The sequence below is a fragment of the Halyomorpha halys genome, unplaced genomic scaffold (genome assembly GCF_000696795.3).
Source record: "Halyomorpha halys isolate HHAL.00 unplaced genomic scaffold, Hhal_1.1 Scaffold154.1, whole genome shotgun sequence".
NCBI classification, from domain to species: Eukaryota; Metazoa; Arthropoda; class Insecta; order Hemiptera; family Pentatomidae; genus Halyomorpha; species Halyomorpha halys.
The window spans coordinates 642729-662116 of NW_027112031.1; the positions used below are offsets into that span (position 1 = coordinate 642729).

Consider the following 19388-nt stretch of genomic DNA (forward strand, 5'->3'; position numbering starts at 1 on the left):
CCACTCAATCCCCCACGTGTGAGGGGTAGAGCAGAGCTCAAGAGATCCCAGCGCATCCCTCTCGCCGCATCACTGGTAATGAGCCAGTGGAGGCTATACATTATAAGAATTTAGAAAAGAAAAAAAAAAATTGTGTGACTAGGAATAAGTATGCTATGTATTTAGCAATGCAATACAGTTGGCCAGCTTTTGGAATAAAGTTTTTTTTTCTCTCTGTATATTTTGTGGGCTGGGTTTTTTTTTGCTTTGAGCTGGTGCGCTAATTTGATGTTCCATATACCGAGGCAAATTCTTCTTGTTGGGGTAATACAATCATACCCTCTCTCATTTCGTCGCAAATAGTTTCAATGAATTCATTGTACGCTAGAGAGCCGAGCTATGTCCTCAAATTAGGCGAGGACTCTACACGTTTCTCCTAGATTTTAATGAAACGTTTTAATATGAATCTTGGCCTTAAATGAAAATATTAGGCGCTAACGCCACTAAGAAGCCCCGAAGTTTGCGTGTACAAAAGACATTTTTTTTTATATATCTCTGGTTCTCATAAATGTAGACAAAGGATTTTAGTACCAACTTCAAGGATTTCAGTATAAAAGCTTCTCTATTTTTGAGTGAAAAAATATATAAATAAATCACATATAAAGGTTTCGTATACACTAGAAATATTCAAAACTCCTTTAACATATTTATTTGTGAAAGAGAGGAGTGATCAATTTCAATTGACTGTGGGATATTTGTGATTAAAAAAACTTGGCATTTATGATAATGGTTACGAAATCGATGTTATTATTGTTTTAAAACTTGATATTATCATCCTTTGATTATTATCGGTTAATCTGATTATCTGCGTTCTCGAAAATGTATAGTAAAATCGTTATTGTTATTTTTAAATATTAAAAATTATATATATTTAATTTATTGATATTTACAACTGTATTTAAAATATATACAATTAGTAAATTTGATGTTAGTTATACAATTGCCTGATACAGGCATGCGAAGAATCTACCCATTGATGGAAATCCTATAACATTTCTAGAGGAGATGATCTCGAGGCCATCTTCTTTGCAGACGCTTAGGAGGGCTTTCAGGTAATGAAGGAGTAGCCAGGTTGGAAACTTGTGAGTTTAGATTGTTAGGAAGTTTATCATGGAAGAATGGGTATCTGGTTCTGTCCAAATCGGCAACATATGGAACATTGAGGTCCAGGTGGATGACTTGATTTGGATTGGATATGAGAGGAATTCGATGTTTTAGCGGAGCCCCCAAAGCTCAACTGATTATGTCCAGATATGCCTTATTATAGTCATAAAAATGAATCTTTTGTAATTAGTTGGAAGTTTAGATCGTTTGTTTATTAAGTGTTGTATTAGTCGGATTCGACAAGTAGTTTCCTGCCTTTTTTTCAGTCTTTTAAGTCGTCACGTTTTAAACAAAAATATAATACTATCTTTTTTAAAATTGATTTAATTTCATGCAATTTTATCTTCGTGTTTATTAAATTATTTTATTCAATTATGACTTTGTACTGATCAGTTATTGTATAGATGCCATTATCCGTTTTATATTATTATCGATATTATTTTTAAAATATTCTTTTTATAATAATTTTCAGAATTGAACGTATTGTCATTTTCGTTAGGCTCTCTCAATTTTTTTAAGTTGTCATGCATATCTATCTACCTTCAGAAACCATGACTCAGAAAGGAAAAAAAAATTAAGTTTCGATTGCCTATGAATTCTAAAAGTTTAGATTACTTATTGAAAATAGACTTAGTGGCCATTGTAGTTATTTAATAATTTCTGTAATCCATTTAATGAGCAATATTCATTGGAGCTTTTTTGTTAAGAACTAATTTTAGAATATTGATTGATGGATTGAATATAAATTAGTAATTTATTGTAATTAGCCCTTGTTAACATACTTTACAATTAATTAATAAATGATTTATGTTCTCTAAGTAACTCGGAATGTAAACTACCACATAGCCTATGAAATGCCACCGCTGCGTTGCATGCATGATTAATATGATCTTTATTTATTTATATTTTTTTTAAAATTGAGTGTAATCAATTTCTAGCTTTGTAATTTTTTTATTTTTCAATTACCATAAAACTCTTTAACAGTGATTTGTGATATGTTGCATAACCAGATGGTATTATTTCCTATTTATTTTTTTTTAAAGATTTTTAGTAAGAAAAAATTAGTTCCTTTTTTTTAATGAAGATCTAATATCTGTTTTAGTTCGTTGCATACAATTGTTAAAGAAGAAGTTACCGCTCCCATCAGTATTATGAGGTAAGCTTTTTTTTTTTTTTTTTTTTTTCCATTTTAAATTTGTTATAAAAAATGACATTAATAAACAATGAATTTTTTTTTTTTTTTTTTTAATTTTTAGCACAACACTACGGTAGGAGCCGTGAGAGCCGATTGCGTTAAAGTAGTGTTTTCTATTATTATTGAGTCAGCCAATAGCTAATTCATGGTTATTAGGGCTCAAGTCGAAGCTCGTTTAATACACCATAATATAATTTACAATAATTATTTTCCTAAGAATGTAGTTTCCATGTTCATATGGAAATAAGTTCACAATATGATTTTTCTGGAGAAAATAGTATTAGATTTCAAAAAATCGTATCTCGGCAATTATTGAATATAAAGTAATATGAATATAATATTACTCTATTAGAGCTCAAATGGAAGCTCGTTAAATTAATAGTCTATTCATACTATACTATTATTTCATCTACTATTGACAATAAACCTAAAGATATATAGGTTATTGACAATAAACCTAAAAATATATAGGTCATTGACAATTAACCTAAAAATAAATAGGTTATTGACGATAAACCTGAAAATATATAGGCTATTGACAATAAACCTAAAAATATATAGGTTATTGACTATAAACCTAAAAATATACGTTGGCAATTTTGAAATATCTGCGATATTAGGGCTACGGACCCTCAGAGAGTGGTAAACTTTTTACTATCAAATATTTAAAACATTTTTACACAACAATTCGTTTACAGAAATTAATTTACACTCACTTCTAGGTACACTTAAATTGTGAACTATTTTTACTGGAGTGTATTATTTACCTCTTCAAATTGAAAGTTTAGAATTACGAGTATCTCAAGAAGCGTTTTTTTTTTAATCACGTATCGGCTACTAACTACCACGTAAATGTCAATGGTTAGGCTTCTTTGGGAGTCTTGATTTTCTTTCTTCTCATCGTAGTTCCATGATCCTCAACTGCCTTTCTTTTCTTTCGGACCAATTCGTCCCCTTGTTTTTCATCTTCCAATATTGGTGAGATTTTTCAATGTTTTCCTATACGTATCTCTATCTAGACAGTCGGTATCTGGAATTTTAAGACTCTTTAATTCCTCTCTCATTTGCCTCGTGTATACTCCCATGTTTTTGTAACTAAAATTTGTTTTAAAGATCTTATTCAATCTTCATGTGCCCATAGAGCATCAGCCTCCTGATTCTCATCTCGGTTTCCAGATCTTTGATTTTTCTGTAGATCTCTTCGTTAAATCTTACCCTGTAACCTTCTGGTGTTTTCCTGGGCCCATAGATTTTTCTTAAGATCCTCCTTTCTATTTTTAGCAGCTTTTCCAAACTAGGTAAGCATGTGGTCTCCACCCTGTATAAAATCACAGTCCTTATCACAACGTTGTAATGCCTTAACTTTGCATTGGAAGAGAGGTTCTTCTTATTGTAAATTGGAGCTCTTTGAAAGCTTAAATTTTCTAATTTGGTGGATTTCTCTCGGATGCTCTCTTTCTCAGAACCGTTGTGACAAATTATTTCTCCTAAGTACTTAAATTTTCTGGTCACTTTTATTTTTCCATACTCAGTGTTTACTATTTTTTTCTTGAAATTTACTTCAGTAGTCATGAGCTCTTTTTTTTCATATGATATTTTTTGGCCTGCTTGTTCTGCGATTATTTGTAGGGTATTTATTTGACTAATAGCCTCCTCCTCTGATTCTGCTAAAAGTGCGAGATCGTCGGCAAATGCCAAACAAATCACTTTTATATGATTGTTTTTGTTCCCTACCATGGCTCCTAAGTTATTTTTTTTTTTTCAAGAATTCCTTCATTATTTTATCCAGGACTATGTTAGAAAATATTGGAGACAATTCGTCGCCTTGTCTTAGCCCTGTTTTTATCTAAAAAGGTTTGCTTATAAGACCCTGAAATTTCACTTTAGATTTTATATCTGTCAGAGTCATTTTTATCAGATTTATGGTTTTCTGGTCTACTCCATACTCTTTCAGGATTTTCAGCAGGGTTTCCCTATCCACAGAATCGTAGGCCTTTTTAAAGTCAACAAAGGAAATGTAATGATTTTTCCTTCTGGTAGTGTAATATTTTCTAAGCCTTAAGAATTTGGTCCTGACAGGACCTTCCTTTTCTGAATTTTGTGATCTATTTGTAATTTCAGTCTTTAGAGTAGATCTTATACGTAACTGATAATAATGAAATTCCTCAATAGTTATTAACATTGGTTTTGGACGCCTTTTTATGTAAAGGATTTATGAAGACGGTTTTCCATTCTTCTGGTATTTCTTCTTTCTCCCAAACATCCATAAGCATTTAATTTTATTATAAGTAATGATTTATAATAACTAATAATTTTGAAACCAGTTTTTCTCGGCTATGAGTTAAAACGTGAATATCTAAATGGCAGATAGTGTTCTCGTTGTACCTATAAACATTGCATAGTTATCTGAGATCTAATAAAAGAAAAAATAAGTGCTTTTGACATATCATATAATTAGCTTATTAAATGAAGTTTTATGCAAATTTCGCTTGAGCAGACTGAATGCAACAGTGTAATTTTTTTGATCATAAAGTTTTATGTTCAACCCTTGTAAAGTTTTATGTCCGACAGACCAGTTGAACAGCTATGAATGCGATATATATGCTAATTCTGTGTTCTAAGATAATAATTATTAATATTTAGAAATATTAAAAAGGTCATCGAAACAAACTTTATGAGGTATATAAAGTCGGACCTTAACTAACAGTACGTACCAGTGTTTTCGAAAATAAAAATTGACTATCAGTTGAAAAAAAATTGAAATTTTAAAATATGTTACTTTCTGCGATGCCAGTTTTGTAACTTTAAATTATTTTGGTTTCTGAATATCATTTGTTAATGCTAATAAAGACAATCCATAGGAAATGTGATATTATTTTATTAAATTAATTTAATTTTATGGTTATTATACATCACAATCATATATACTGGAAAGGTTTAACTTTATAATCTAAAATTTTCCATAAGATTTTTGTATTACTATAAACTCCAAATTTGTTTCCCTTTTTTTTATGAATTTATAAAACCGGTGTTTCGGAGCACTCCTCAGTATTCAGGGTTCTCTTGTACAAACATATTTTACTATATCTCAGATATAGAATATGTTCGTTCTCAAAGATTTAAGTACAATTACATTTATATTCACAACTCACAAATATAAATATACTTGTATTCATAACTTTCTGTTCTATTTCATTTGCATTCATATATTTGTGTTATAGCTGTAAGCATGGTTTGGAATAGTTTTCTACATCTAGTATTAGTACAAATATTTAGTTGCTTTTGATTTTCGGGTTTCAAATATATTATGGTCCATTACGTAAAGTCTAAGATGTAATAATTAGTAGTACTATCAAACAAGCCCAGGTAAGCCTTTACACAGGGTTTGTTTTAATATTACGAGTTTATTACATACTTATTTTAAGGTCCTTGGATACGTTTTCAGAGGTGTAAAAATTCTACAAATTTTTTTTTTTGAGAATTGGATTGAAAGACAGTTAAAGATACTGTGTATAGTAGTATTTTATTAATCTGAAACATTTAGATAACGCTAACTAGAATAATATGGCTACCAAGATATAATTTTGCTTCTTTCCCTGTAACGTTATTATTACAATTTTTAATATATATTTATTTTTCAAGAATATTTTAAAGAAAAAAACATGAAATTAGGAGAATTGGAACCTTTTGTGACTCGATGCTCAGTCCAATTGTCCACTTCGCTCCCACATTACTACCCCTAGAAGAACTCGGAACCGTTCTCGGACTTGATTACATTTAACTGAAAATCTTTATAAATGAAATAAATAAAGAATTTAAAGGTTGAAAGTGCGTTAATTTTCCGTTTTTGGTCCTTTTGATCGAGTATTGAGATGGCACCATGGACTGCTATACAAGATCCGTAAATTCCTACCATGTATAAGCATGTAGGGCTTCTTTTTTATACGTTCTTATCTCTCCAACTGATTGTTTCAAGTAAATCACAATATCCCTTATTCATCTCTCATTCCTCGGTCTGCTGGTGTACCTCAGGGTGGTATACTTGGTCCTCTCCTTTATACAGTTTTTACAGCTGATATCCCAACCTATCTTAACACTATCCTCACCACGTATGCCGATGACGCATGTCTATTGTCAGTGAATAGTGACCCTTTCATTGTATCGTAGACCCTCCAATCCCACATCTCCACCCTTGAAGAATGGTGCTAAAACCGGGGGATTAAAATAAATTCCTATAATTCCTACCAAATTACATTTACTCTTCATTGTAAGCCCATGACTTCCTCCCCCACAGTGTCCTTTAATAATGCCTCACTCATTCCTGTCAAACAGATCTGTTACTTAGAACTCACAACTGACATGGAATCCCCATACAAGACTGAAAAGACAGAAAACTGCTCGTCTATTACGAATATTACAACATTTACGAGATAAAAAGTCTAAACTTCCAACTGATTACAAAAGATTGATCTTCATGACTACATAACAGGCTTATCTGGACATAAGCAGTTGAGCTTATGCTATACCATCGAATCCTTACAGTCCAAAATCCTTAATGCTCCTTACTTTGTCACAAATCAAGTCATCTATCATGACCTCAATGTTCCATATGTTGATTTGACCAGAACCAGATATCAATCCTTCCATGATAAACTTCCTAACAACCTAAATCAACTTGTTTCCAACCTGGTTTCTCTTTCAATACCGATAATCTCCCTAGGCGTCTGAAAAGAAGATGGCCTCGAGATCTTCTCCTATAGCAATATTATTGGAGTTCTATGAATGGGTAGATTCTCCATATGTTTGTATCATGTCATTTTACAACTTATAGCAAATTTACTAGTTGTATATATTTTAAATATAGTTGTAAATAACAATACATTTTTTTTTTAAATTGGTCAAATTTATCTATATTTAGTATATTCATATATACAATCAATTTCGAAGGGATCGCAAAGGAGGTTGATAAAACCTATTGCCCGTGTTTTTAGTTTTTTGAATTACTCTGTTATGACTATACCGATGATCCTTCGAGAAAATAATAATTATGGCTAAAATCCAAAATGACTTAACTAGTTGTTTCTTGTTAACAATGTTATTCTGAAATGTAGAAGGTGGAAGATGAAGTTGTGTGCCTCGTTCTGGTTTACTATCGATAACGGTTCGCCAAGAGAAGCACGATTAGAGTCCCTCGGGCCATGAAAGTCGCTCTCTGTGAGGCGACACGATTTCCAGTTGTGCCTTCGTTTCCTCTTCTATGCCGTACAATATTGGAAAAATTAATAGGAAACTCTATAGATTACAGCTAATACTATAATGTACTATAATAGCTAATATGATAATATACATGGAATATTTATTAGGAGGAAGTATTGTGATCGTGCATAATTTTGAATACTAGTTTTTGATGGAAACACACGTTTGAGTCCAAATAATAGTTTACCGAGACTTAAATCCTGAATTTTCGAAAATCTTTTTTGAGATGGTGCGGCGATACTTTCTGTACATTAAGGAGGATATCAACCTCTACAATCCAGAGCATATCTCATTGTTTTGGTCCTTGACATTGGCCTTGTCGATAACGTCATACGTTGTCATCCAGGGCTTATTGTTAGTTGTATTTTTAGTATTTATCGGAGACTCTGAAAAATCCAAAGTTTTTTCATAATATGAAATTATGAAGAAACTTGAATGATGAACGTTCATTAATTTCTTTTTATAACTATTGTCGTCCTTATATAACCTTTTAGATTCCATCTTTAAATCATTATATATATATTAAAAGGTCGGACATTAAATAGTTATAAACTATTTGTTCCTTTTTTGACAACATCTACAGTATTTTCTGAAGTGGAATCATCTTTTTCAGGAAGATTGAACATTACTATAGTATTTTTTCTTTCTTTCTTCTCTCAATAATGTATTCTTTGTTTTAATAAAATGTTTGATTTTTCGAGCTCGTATTTGAGCTCTGATAATTTGTTTTCCAATAAAGTGTGCATTTTTTTTGTAGCGATTCTTTTATTGTCTTGGTTTCGTTATTGTTGTTTAGAATTTCCATCAAAATTGCTTGAAGTGTGGTAGATTTGCATTATTTTATGAAATTAGTAATTGTTATTCGCACTTCAATGAAAATTAAATCACTTGATCACTATCAGTTGATTTAAATTTGATGAAACCGGTTAAGGTTAGATAAGAGCTAGACTTACTGAACCAGCTTGAACGGGCAACTTTCCTGCCTCAGATCCTCTGCCCTCTCCATTTATACCCATCCAAGTTATGCCTGTAGTGTCTTAATTCTTCTCTTCTCACCTGCATATCAATAAAGAACTATACAATGTATATCGCTGGGCCAAATCTTGAACCAATTTGATCAACTTTAACTTCAGTTAACACAAAAAAACATAGACACGATCTTCACTCTATCACGGCTGGTGGCCAACTCCCTTTTTGACAGCTTGTTATTCTTAAATAAAAAATATTATCATTACAAAAATAATTTTATAAATAAAATATTTTGGTATTTTTTTTAAAAATATTTGTTTATTCCTATTAACAATGTACATTATAATACATTTAGTAAATCTAATCTCAGTTAAAGTGGAGTGTTACAGGCGTGTAGAGAAACTACCCATTGGTAGCACTCCAATGACGATTTACATTAGCATGTCTCGTGGCCATCTTCTTTTCAGACTACATTTCAGGCGCCTCGGAGCATTGTCAGGAATGGAAGATGAAGCAAGGTTAGAAACTAGTGCGTTTGGGTGGCTTGGGAGTGATATCTGGTTCGGGTTAAATCGGTTACACGTGGAACATTAAGGTCTTTATGTATGATTTTATTTGTGACAAAGTAAGGAGCATTGAGGATTTTACGAAGGATTTTGGTTGCAATGATTGGATATGAGAGGAATTCGAAGGTTTAGTGAAGCCCAAAGCTCAACTTCGTATGTCCAGATTGGCCTTACTACAGTCATGAAGATCAGCCTTTTGTAATAAATTGGAAGTTTAGACCGTTTGTCCAGTAAGTGCTGTAAAAGTCAAAATCGACGTGCAGTTTCCTGTCTTTTCAGTCTTGTGTGAGGATTACAGGTTAGTCTACAGGGGTAAGATCAACATTATTAAAGGAGACTGTAGGGCAGTCAGTAGGTTTACGACGAAGGAAAAAGGTGATTTGATGGAATTTGTTTGGATTTATTTCAATCCTCCAATTACAACACCATTCTTCGAGGGCTGTGATATAGGATTGGAGAGTTTGGGATACAATCAAAGGGTTATTATTAACAGCGAGCACACATTTGTCATCAGCATAAGTGGTGTTAGGATTGGTTGGGATGTCAGCTGTATAGACGGTGTAGAGGATGGGGCCGAGGATACTACCTTGAGGAACACCAGCGGACTGAATGTGGTATTTTTTAAATCTATATTATTTATTATAAATATTTTAATATACCATTTTAAAAAATAAATTATCTAATAAAAAGTGAAATTTACCTGTATAATTTAAATATTATGATATATTTTTTTACTTTTTGATTATTGGAACAGTCTGCACTTTCTCTTTATAATTTGGTCCTCTAAGAAACATCTGGACCACTCGATCTTCTCTGTAGTGATTTGATATTGGAAACTTAACCTCACAGGGAAATTTTTATTCAGTATTGCCTTTTGAATAATGAAAGTGGAGAATGTGGAATTTCAAAACCACAAATGGTTTTAAATTTTCTCGACAGAGGAACTGCTAAGGTGACAATGTTGACCTGAAGATCGGAGATAGTGTGTGCACTTCATTTACAAACGTCACAGTCCACCCACACACGCCATCTGTGACGGAACTGTTGAATAAAGATGAAATTCTAAAACATCTATCTCCTTCAGTTATTGACAACCCGAACGTACGGTGTCAAATAGCCTCAAATAATCTACTTCACTGCGCCTAGATACGAAGATGTTGAAAGATGTATATTTTAAAAAGTCTTGGCATGTTATGGTTATCATTATATTAAAATTGTAGGTATTAGGACAGCTTAGTTCATATAGCTTAGAATAATCTTCTTATGGATACTCAACAGCTTGGGCCTTTAAAATCCTTAATTTATTTTTAGTCTTATTAGTTCCAACTACCAAAACTTTTTAACAAATCGGAGAATGTACAAGAAAACAAAATTACTAATAAGGGTTTGTTGTATTGATAGAACTGTCCATGGTATGAATTTAAAATACTATTAGTTTGTAATAATTATAAATTAGTTGTGTTTTGCAAATTATATGGTATGATTCGACTGATTAGATAGTTATTTTCTCCATATAAAATTTAAAAGAAATACAGTGATACAATATTTAACAAAAATCACTTCTTTTTTTTTTTAACAACTAAATTACTTTAAATTTGTATCAAATTAAGAACAAAATTTTTGTATTTTTTCCTTTTTTTTTTTCTTATTAACATTATAGATTCTCATTACATCCCACTCTAGCATATCTCATATTCCTCTTTTCCTGATCTGTTAACAAATATTGAGTATACTATTTACTTATATTACTACTACTATATTGAGTTTACAGGTTTTATTTTAAATTTAACGTAAAAAAACAAAAAAATAATAAGAAAACGATGTATATAAATTGAAATATAGAAACGAATTAAAATAATGTTGTCACCAAATAAATAGGTTAAAACTAGTAAATAAGTTAATAAGATAAAAATAAGTTGAAATAAATATGTTAAAAATGAATAATTACTCAACTAATTTACTGGCAGGTGATAATGTATAATGATATTTTGTATATATTTTATAATGATATGGTACAATAATATTTTCAACCATGATTGCAAATTCCCCAATGCTAACGCCCAAGTCTTCTTAAAAGCTCATAGTACTATTCGAAACGGATCCCCGAGATCCGAACCAGAGGCAGTATAGATAATAAGGATGGACCCAGGATCAAAACTTGGGGGAAGGAGAACCCATAGTTAATCAGGTTGTGACATTTCAGCACGGAAAAGGCGAATGAAACCAAAATTTTAATAATATAAAATATATATACCTATAATAGTTGCAGTGCTTTATTAGTTATTAATATTAGTATTTGATAGAAAAAAAAATTTAATAATAAGTTCTTGTAAGTCTGAAACAGTCTTTATTTTAAATATATAAAATAAAGATATCAAAAAACCAAGTATACGTCCTGGGGCATTCCGGTAGAATTTCATAAGTAAAAAATTAATTATTTATTTTTCAAAAGGATGGTTAAGACAAGAAGTATCTTGAATAGTGGTACGTACCCAACCGGTGGTCAGTGGGAGGTTCCCGCACTACGTGTTTTTATGATGGCTTATTATTATGTATTATTATCTTTCCTGATACTGGCTTAAAGATTTTAACTGGAAAATGAGCAATAAAATTAACTCAATATGCACCTTTAATTAACCACTTTTTCAACACAACATTCAATTTTCGGCATAGCTATGCTTTGATTTATTTAAAATTATAACAATATATATATATATATAAAAGGAAAAAATACAAAGGAATAAAAAATAAATTAAAAACAAAATTTTTAATTTGATACAAATTTAATGTAATTTAGTTATTTTAAAAAAAATGTGATTTTTGTTAAATATTGTATCACTGTATTTCATCTTTGTTATTTTTTTTATATAGTCTCTTAAAATGGATTAGTATGCTGTGTGTAATAGCAATCCAATGTCTTCTTCCTGTCAATAAACAATTTCTCTCTCGTTATGACAATATAAATTTTATAAATTGTTAGGTTAGGCTTGTATTCATGTAGTCCTAATGATAATTTATTGTTTAAAAATTTGTTATAGGAGTTGAATGCTCATTAATTGATGATATATTATTAAAACAAATATTTGACGAATTAACAGGTAAATAAATTTTATATGGATAAAATAACTATCTAAACAGTCGAATCATACCGCATAATATGCAAAACAACTAATTTATAATTATTACCAACTAATAGCATTTTAAATTCATACAATGGGCAGTTCTATCAATACAACAAGCCCTTATTAGTAATTTTGTTTTCTGTACATTCTCCGATTTGTTAAAAAAGTTTTGGTAGTTGGATATATGGACTAATAAGACTAAAAAAAAAAAAATAAATTAAGGATTTTAAAGGCCCAAGCTGTTGAGTATCCATAAGAAGATTATTCTAAGCTATATGAACTAAGCTGTCCTAATACCTACAATTTTAATATAATGATAACCATAACATGCCAAGACTTTTTAAAATAAACATCTTCGTATCTAGGCGCAGTGAAGTAGATTATTTGAGGCTATTTGACACCGTACGTTCGGGTTGTCAATAACTGAAGGATATATATATATATATATATTAGTCTTAAGAGATATTAAAAAAGCACTGAATATTTGTTATTGACAGATATTGTCATTAATATTGTCATTTGTTTAATGACAAAAATTATTGTCATTAAACAAATAACAACCTCGGCTAATTACCTTATTTCTTAATGAAAAAGGATAATTGAAAAAATATCACATATCTAGTACCGTTAGGCCATTTCTATAGTTATGCCTCGCCTAAAGGTAATCATTTTTAACAACATTTAATACTGATGTTAAAGTAGTTGGAACAAATATTACTTATACAACGGTTACTGGACATATCATCATAGGGATTTTAGATTCTTAACTTATATTTTTGTTTTGAAAAATTAACCCTGAAACACACTGTATAATAATGAGAATATCATAGGGACTAGATGCAATGGCTTGGTCACGTAGAGAGGGTGAAGGAAGAGAGAATGCAAAGAAAACTTCTGCATGGCCAGGAGGGTCACGCCTCACTGCAAGACCCCAACTTTGCTGAATCGACGATGTAGAAGGCCTCAGGCCCATGGATGTAAGGAGATAAAGAAGAACGGCTATCGATAGAGAAGTCTGGTGAAAGCTTGTTTCTGAGGTTCATTGGAAACTGTTCAGAAAATTATTGATAATAGTCCATATAATCTAAAACCATGCTGATCTATACTTTCTAAAAGATTTTTTATTAACATAACTCGATTTTTTTTATTTATTTATAAATGCAACCGACAGTTATCAACAGAGTCTTATAATAGCAAGGAACTCTTAAGAAGTCAACCATATGATATAAGGACTAATTGATACTGATTCGTTGAATTCATTACGACAAAGCGATGATTGTATTCAAAAACTAATTGACATAAACAGGATAAATAAATCATGAATGAATTTGTCAATGGCATATCTCGCATTACGAATAATTACCAGATGCATTTCAAAATTTGTTTATATTAAACCTGATCTTCTATAGTTTGAAATATTTTTATAATTATAATGAGGTAAGATAGTTGACGGTAGATAAATAAGAGCGACCATCTTCTCTTATGGGGGGGGGGGAGGTTGTGATAAGCAAACAAAAATTATGTAGTTATATAAATTTTATATTTATTTATTTTTTAATCATTTATCTATATAAATAAATATTTTTTTGTTTATTTGTGTTGTTGTTTTTTCTGACCGCACCCCAATCATCTTCTCTTCTTTTATAATTATAAAATAATCTTTCTACATCATATAAATATCTGATGGGAAAAAAATTATATACACTTAAAATTATTGGGTTGACCGCAAGACACAAAATTCTCGTTTTAGCTTATAATATTTTCAAGAGTACATACACATTTTTTTCATAAATCTATCGTTTTTATTAAATTTTAGCAATCATTTGTTGAGTATTAATTCCTCAATACTGAATATTACTCTGAATTGAGTAGTAACTCCGTGAACAAATCAGAAGATATGCATGGCATGCCAAGATTAGGCCAAATGGCTTTGCTTTTCTAAGCACCTTATGTCTTGGTTGATATCGAAAATAATTAAAGACGTGAACTTGGTATGGCCCGTGAAACTACCGTCTTTATCGACAGCAGTTACTGGGCCAAATTATCTTAAATTTACTTTATATCATATTAATTCGTCATCCAAAAGCTCTCGTGTCTTCTTTTCTTCTTTTACTGGCACAACAGGAGCATGAAGCTGCCTTTGGCCTGTTCAACGGCCGCCAACCATCTTTCTCTATCTTCTGTAAGGGTAACTGGGATCCTCAGTTTTCGCAGATCCCGCCTCACAGCATCCCTCCATCGGCCCTTCGGCCTACCACGTTGCCACACACCACTCGGAACGTAACTGTACAGTTCGTATGCAGCTAAAGGCTCTCGTATGCAGATGAGTAATTTTTTCCGATTTATTTCAATAAATGTGTCAATACTGTAAGGTAGAAAACCAACAAGGGATTACTATCCATTCCTTCATTCAAACAGGATACAACAGCAACTTCCCCTTATAGCGCATACAAAGTCGTCAGAGAATGAAACACACATTTACTCAAGACGGTTTCAAGCACATCGACTGCCATTAATCATGTTACTGAATAGCATAACTGAATACAGATCCTTGTGGCACACCATCATTCAATATTTTACAGCTCTGCCTTAAAGCACTGTGCCTGACTAATTAATCGTTGATATAAAAACTAATCTCTTACGCATTTTCGAATGTGTATCGAAGCAGTTTTTTTAGAAGAAATTTGCTGAAATTAAGTTCCTAATCAACTATGAACAAAAAAAAAAAAAATTAAAATAACCGTTTAATAATTATACACCACACTCCTCAATGACCAGGAATGGCACGCTTCGACTTCGGAGGATCGACAACTAAGCAGAAGACAACCCCATCGGTGTAAGAAGATAAAGGTGACTGGCTGTCGATACAGAAGTGTGGCTAAAGTTTGTTTCTTAAGTTCGTTCGGAGTTGTGCGAAAATTAGTTATAATAGTCCATATAATAATATGATAGTGATCTATACATTTAACAACATTTTTTTATTAATATACTGTAAGTTTTTTTGTTTTTTTATTTATTAATATGTAAGTGCACTCGACGTTTCGGAGTACTCCGTTTTCAAGGTTTTTTAGAACATACAAATTTTACTACATTGCAAATAATAGGAGCTCTCTGTATCTGTATCCATTCAATTATATATCGTCTATGTTTAAAAAAAAACTATTTTAGAATAGAACACTTAACAACCCAAGTAACTTTGTTGCAGTGAATTCAAAAAAACAGTAACAAATAGTCCTTATACAGTTAGCTTGTTAAATGATCCTTTCTATTATGTAGATAACAGTCGGTTGCGTTTATATATAATTAATTAAAAACAATCGAGTTATGTCAATTAAACATCTTTTGGACAGTATGGATCACTAAGGTCTTCTCCATTTTTACATCCATTTCCAGCGATTCTTCTGTGTCTTCTTAAATCCATCTACGTTGTCGATCCACCGAAGTTGGGGTCTTCTGCTGAGGCGTGACCCTCCTTGCCATAGAGTAGTTTCCAGTCTCTCTTCCTTCACCCTCTCTACGTGACCTAGCCATTGGATCTACTGCCTATGAAATTCTCATTATTATACAGTGTGTTTCAGGGTTAAGAGTTTTAACTTCGTTTCAGTTGCAATACGAATAGCATAGCAGGCAAGAGAAAATCGTAAGTAGATCAAATCGAATTGTAGAAACAAGCGAAATTTCTTAAAGTTTGCCCCGGGCGCTTGTTGACCTAGCTACACACATGCTTCCTTTGCAGCACTCTATACGGCTCGGTGGTTTTGACCTACTCAAAACGTTTAATCGTTAAATATTTAGAGAAATGGATGAATTTTGACATCGTGAATTAGATACTCACTTATTTATTCTCACAAGTTTCGTTGGTGAATAAATATCAAATGGATTTGAAATTTCAAGTAATAGGTAGAGATTAGTTTTTTTTTATGTTAGAAATAGAATAACCAGTAATGCGACTGGGAAAGAAGGCATAGGATAAAACTATTGTCTAGTTTTGTTTTGATAATCGGAATATCTCACTTCAAATGTTTTTGAACCGACGGTAACATTCGTGATAAGGATTATGACAGATTTAATTTTGAGTTCACTTTTTATGAAGCACGATTAATGTCTATATTTCTTCCAATTAACTTACAGGTTTTAGAACTAGTTATACTAAATTCTTTTTTTTTTTTTTAATAATTTATTTATTGATATTTAAAACTGTATACATATATACACATCAAGTAAATTTGCTGTAAGTGATATTATGACATGATAAAAACATTTGGAGAATCTACTCATTGATAGAACTCCAAAAACATTTCTAAAGGAGAAGATCTCGAGGCCATCTTCTTTTCAGACGTATAGGAGGCTTATTAGGTAGTGAAGGAGAAGCCAGGTTAGAAACGAGTTAGTTTGGGTGGTTGGGAAGTTTATTATGGAAGGATTGGTATCTGGTTCTGGCCAAATCGGCAACATAGGTGACATTGAGGTCCTGATGGATGATTTGATTTGTGACAAAGTAAGGAGCATTAAGGATTTTGGACTGTAAGGATTGGATTCGAGAGGAGTTAGATGGTTTAGTGGAGCCCCATAGCTCAACTCCATATGTCCAATACTAAATTCTAAAAATACATTTTTCAAGTTTATTTTCGGAATGGCTGGAATTATGGAAAAATTATGGTGACAGTTACATTCGTTTTCCACAGTTTTCCCTCAGGCTGTCGCAAGAGATTCTGTTATGAACTCTATATTTATATATTTTTCATTTTTATCATTATTATTTTTTTTTTCTTACGTAAATAATATTATAATTATATAATCCAGTTATTTTGTTTATTATTAATTATATACAGATTATTATTTTTCTTTCTTTAATTTTCAATTACGTACCTATTATCATTATTTTGATTTTTTTTTTTGGACCACACCCTTTACCTCTTCCCCGCATATTAATCTACGATCATCTATTAACACCGTATTACTTTTTTTATATTTTATTTTATTGTTAAAAATTATTCAAGAGTCATAATTTTGTAAATAGAGATGTCTATTGCACGAAACTAAATCTCCACATTAATTATTGTTAAAATTATATCAAATTATTACAAACATTTTGTATGGTCCACCAGCATAATCTTTTAAAATGAAATAAAAAAAAAAAAAAGTTTTTCGTTTAAAATTTTTTATTACTAACTAAAAAGGTCCAATCAACTCTAGCACCAATAAAAATATTAAATTTTCTATTTATTATTATTTTTATCTCTAAGAAATGAGCCATTTACTCACAAATTAACATCAAGACAAGTATTGTAGATATAAAAACATTCACCCATATACGATTTATAATATTATATACACCTGAATATATACTCATGAAGTATTATATGATAATAATGAGTAAATACTACCTGATAAAATGATGAGAACACCGTGAGTCACAAAAACATACATAATAAAATTAAACTTCAAAGTTAATTGACAGACCATTATTTAACACAATAAATGAACATGTCCTCCATAAGGGTCCTTGAAGGTGAACAAGTAATAAATGTTGTCAGGCCCCTGCACGCAAGGTTGTCTCTGAGAACACTGGAAATCTCCCACGAGTGGATTAATAAACGCTAAATTGAACTTGGCTGAAAGCGGTTAAATCAACTTAATATTGTCACAACCCACTTCTACAGCAATGTTGAAGAGTTATAATTTTATAAGATTGAAAATTTATTAAGAAAGATAGAAGGCTGATATAAGAATATTATCATTGTGCGTTGAGTTTTTAACGTTGCTTATTTTTTAATATGATTTAGAAATATAATATAATTAATATAAAAGACTCAAAACTTTTTTTATTTATTTATTTACACGGTGGCTTATTTTTTTCCAAATATGCAGTTATATAGAATACAAAAAAAAAATGAATTAATTAATTTTTTTGTAGGTTTTAGTGTAATTACACAAAGACGCATTATATTTTTTATTTATGTTCATAAATATCTGAAAAAAGGGTATTTAAGCGGGGCTTAAAAACCAGAAACAACTGTTCTTATATTTAAAACAATTCTCAGGCCACTGCTGATGTACGGCTGTGAAGTATGGGGGATGCCGCTCCCCATACTTCAGGAAAAGAAAAAAACTACAATCTTTTCAAAATAAAGTCCTAAAAATCGCAGTTAATGCTCCTTGGTTCATAAGAAATAGCCAATTGCATCGCGAATTACAAATGGAGTCAATAGAGGATCAGATCAAAAAACGATTCATGAAGTTCCACTCCCAGTTGCCGACAGTTAAAGGATTTGTGGCCTACAACCTGGGAAACCCAACCTTAACCCGAAGACTGAAGCCCAGACTGCTTCAGGACATTCTGTTATAAACTTAAATAAATATAAAATTAATTCATAGTCACACTACCTCAATTTTACTTTTTATTATTACTCATTTTATTTATTCATTATTATTTTTTTTATTTATTTTCTTCTCTCGTCCATTTTTCAAATTAACTTGTTTCTTTTCACTATTAGAGGGCAATTATTTGTTTTATTTAAGTGTACCAATATCATTATGTTTTGTTATTAATTTTACATTCCTCTTTTATTAAGAAACATTACTCTTATCTATTTATTTTTTTCTTCTTTTAATAACAACATTGTATATAGGTAGGGGTGTCTTTTGTAAGAGACTATACCCCCGCCCATAATCAACTGTTAAAAAAATATATATATAATATAACGGTTATATCAGCCATGTAAGGCCCATACCATGCCGATCTGGTATAAAATAAAATAAATAAAAAGCGGGACTTAAACATATCAAGTCACGGGTATAAATTTCAGCACACTAAAATCATATGCAAACACATTTTCACAATTTTTCTAAAATATCCCATCAAGATCTCTTCCTTGACCTCATTCTACTCTTGGAAATCGATGTTGGGTAGATAATCATCCTCGGGTGACTTATGATTTTGGTGCCAAATCCAAAAACACCAGAGTAACCCCAAGGATGGCGGACAGACCAATTCAATGCAATAATTAAATCTATTTAAAAATGAATTTTAAGTTTTTCAATCCTTCCATAATAAACTTCTCAACCACCCAAATCCACTTGTTTCTAACCTGGCTTCTCCTTCATTACCTAATAATCCTCCTAGGCGTCTGAAAA

At 31.2% G+C, this 19388-nt stretch overlaps 2 protein-coding genes across 2 annotated transcripts in view; one reads left to right on the forward strand and one right to left on the reverse strand.

Annotated features, from left to right (window-relative positions):
* Nucleotides 1-19388, forward strand: part of LOC106678682 (protein prickle) — a 430151-nt gene that overhangs the window by 149164 nt on the left and 261599 nt on the right. Inside the window, exon 4 of the mRNA XM_014417379.3 lies at nucleotides 2246-2299. The gene's annotated coding sequence lies outside the window, so the exon portion shown is untranslated. The remainder of the gene's footprint in view (nucleotides 1-2245; nucleotides 2300-19388) is intronic.
* LOC136796378 (uncharacterized) lies at nucleotides 3455-4075 on the reverse strand. The gene has a single exon (XM_067049946.1). It carries the CDS (start codon nucleotides 4073-4075, stop codon nucleotides 3455-3457), a length of 621 nt encoding a protein of 206 aa, XP_066906047.1.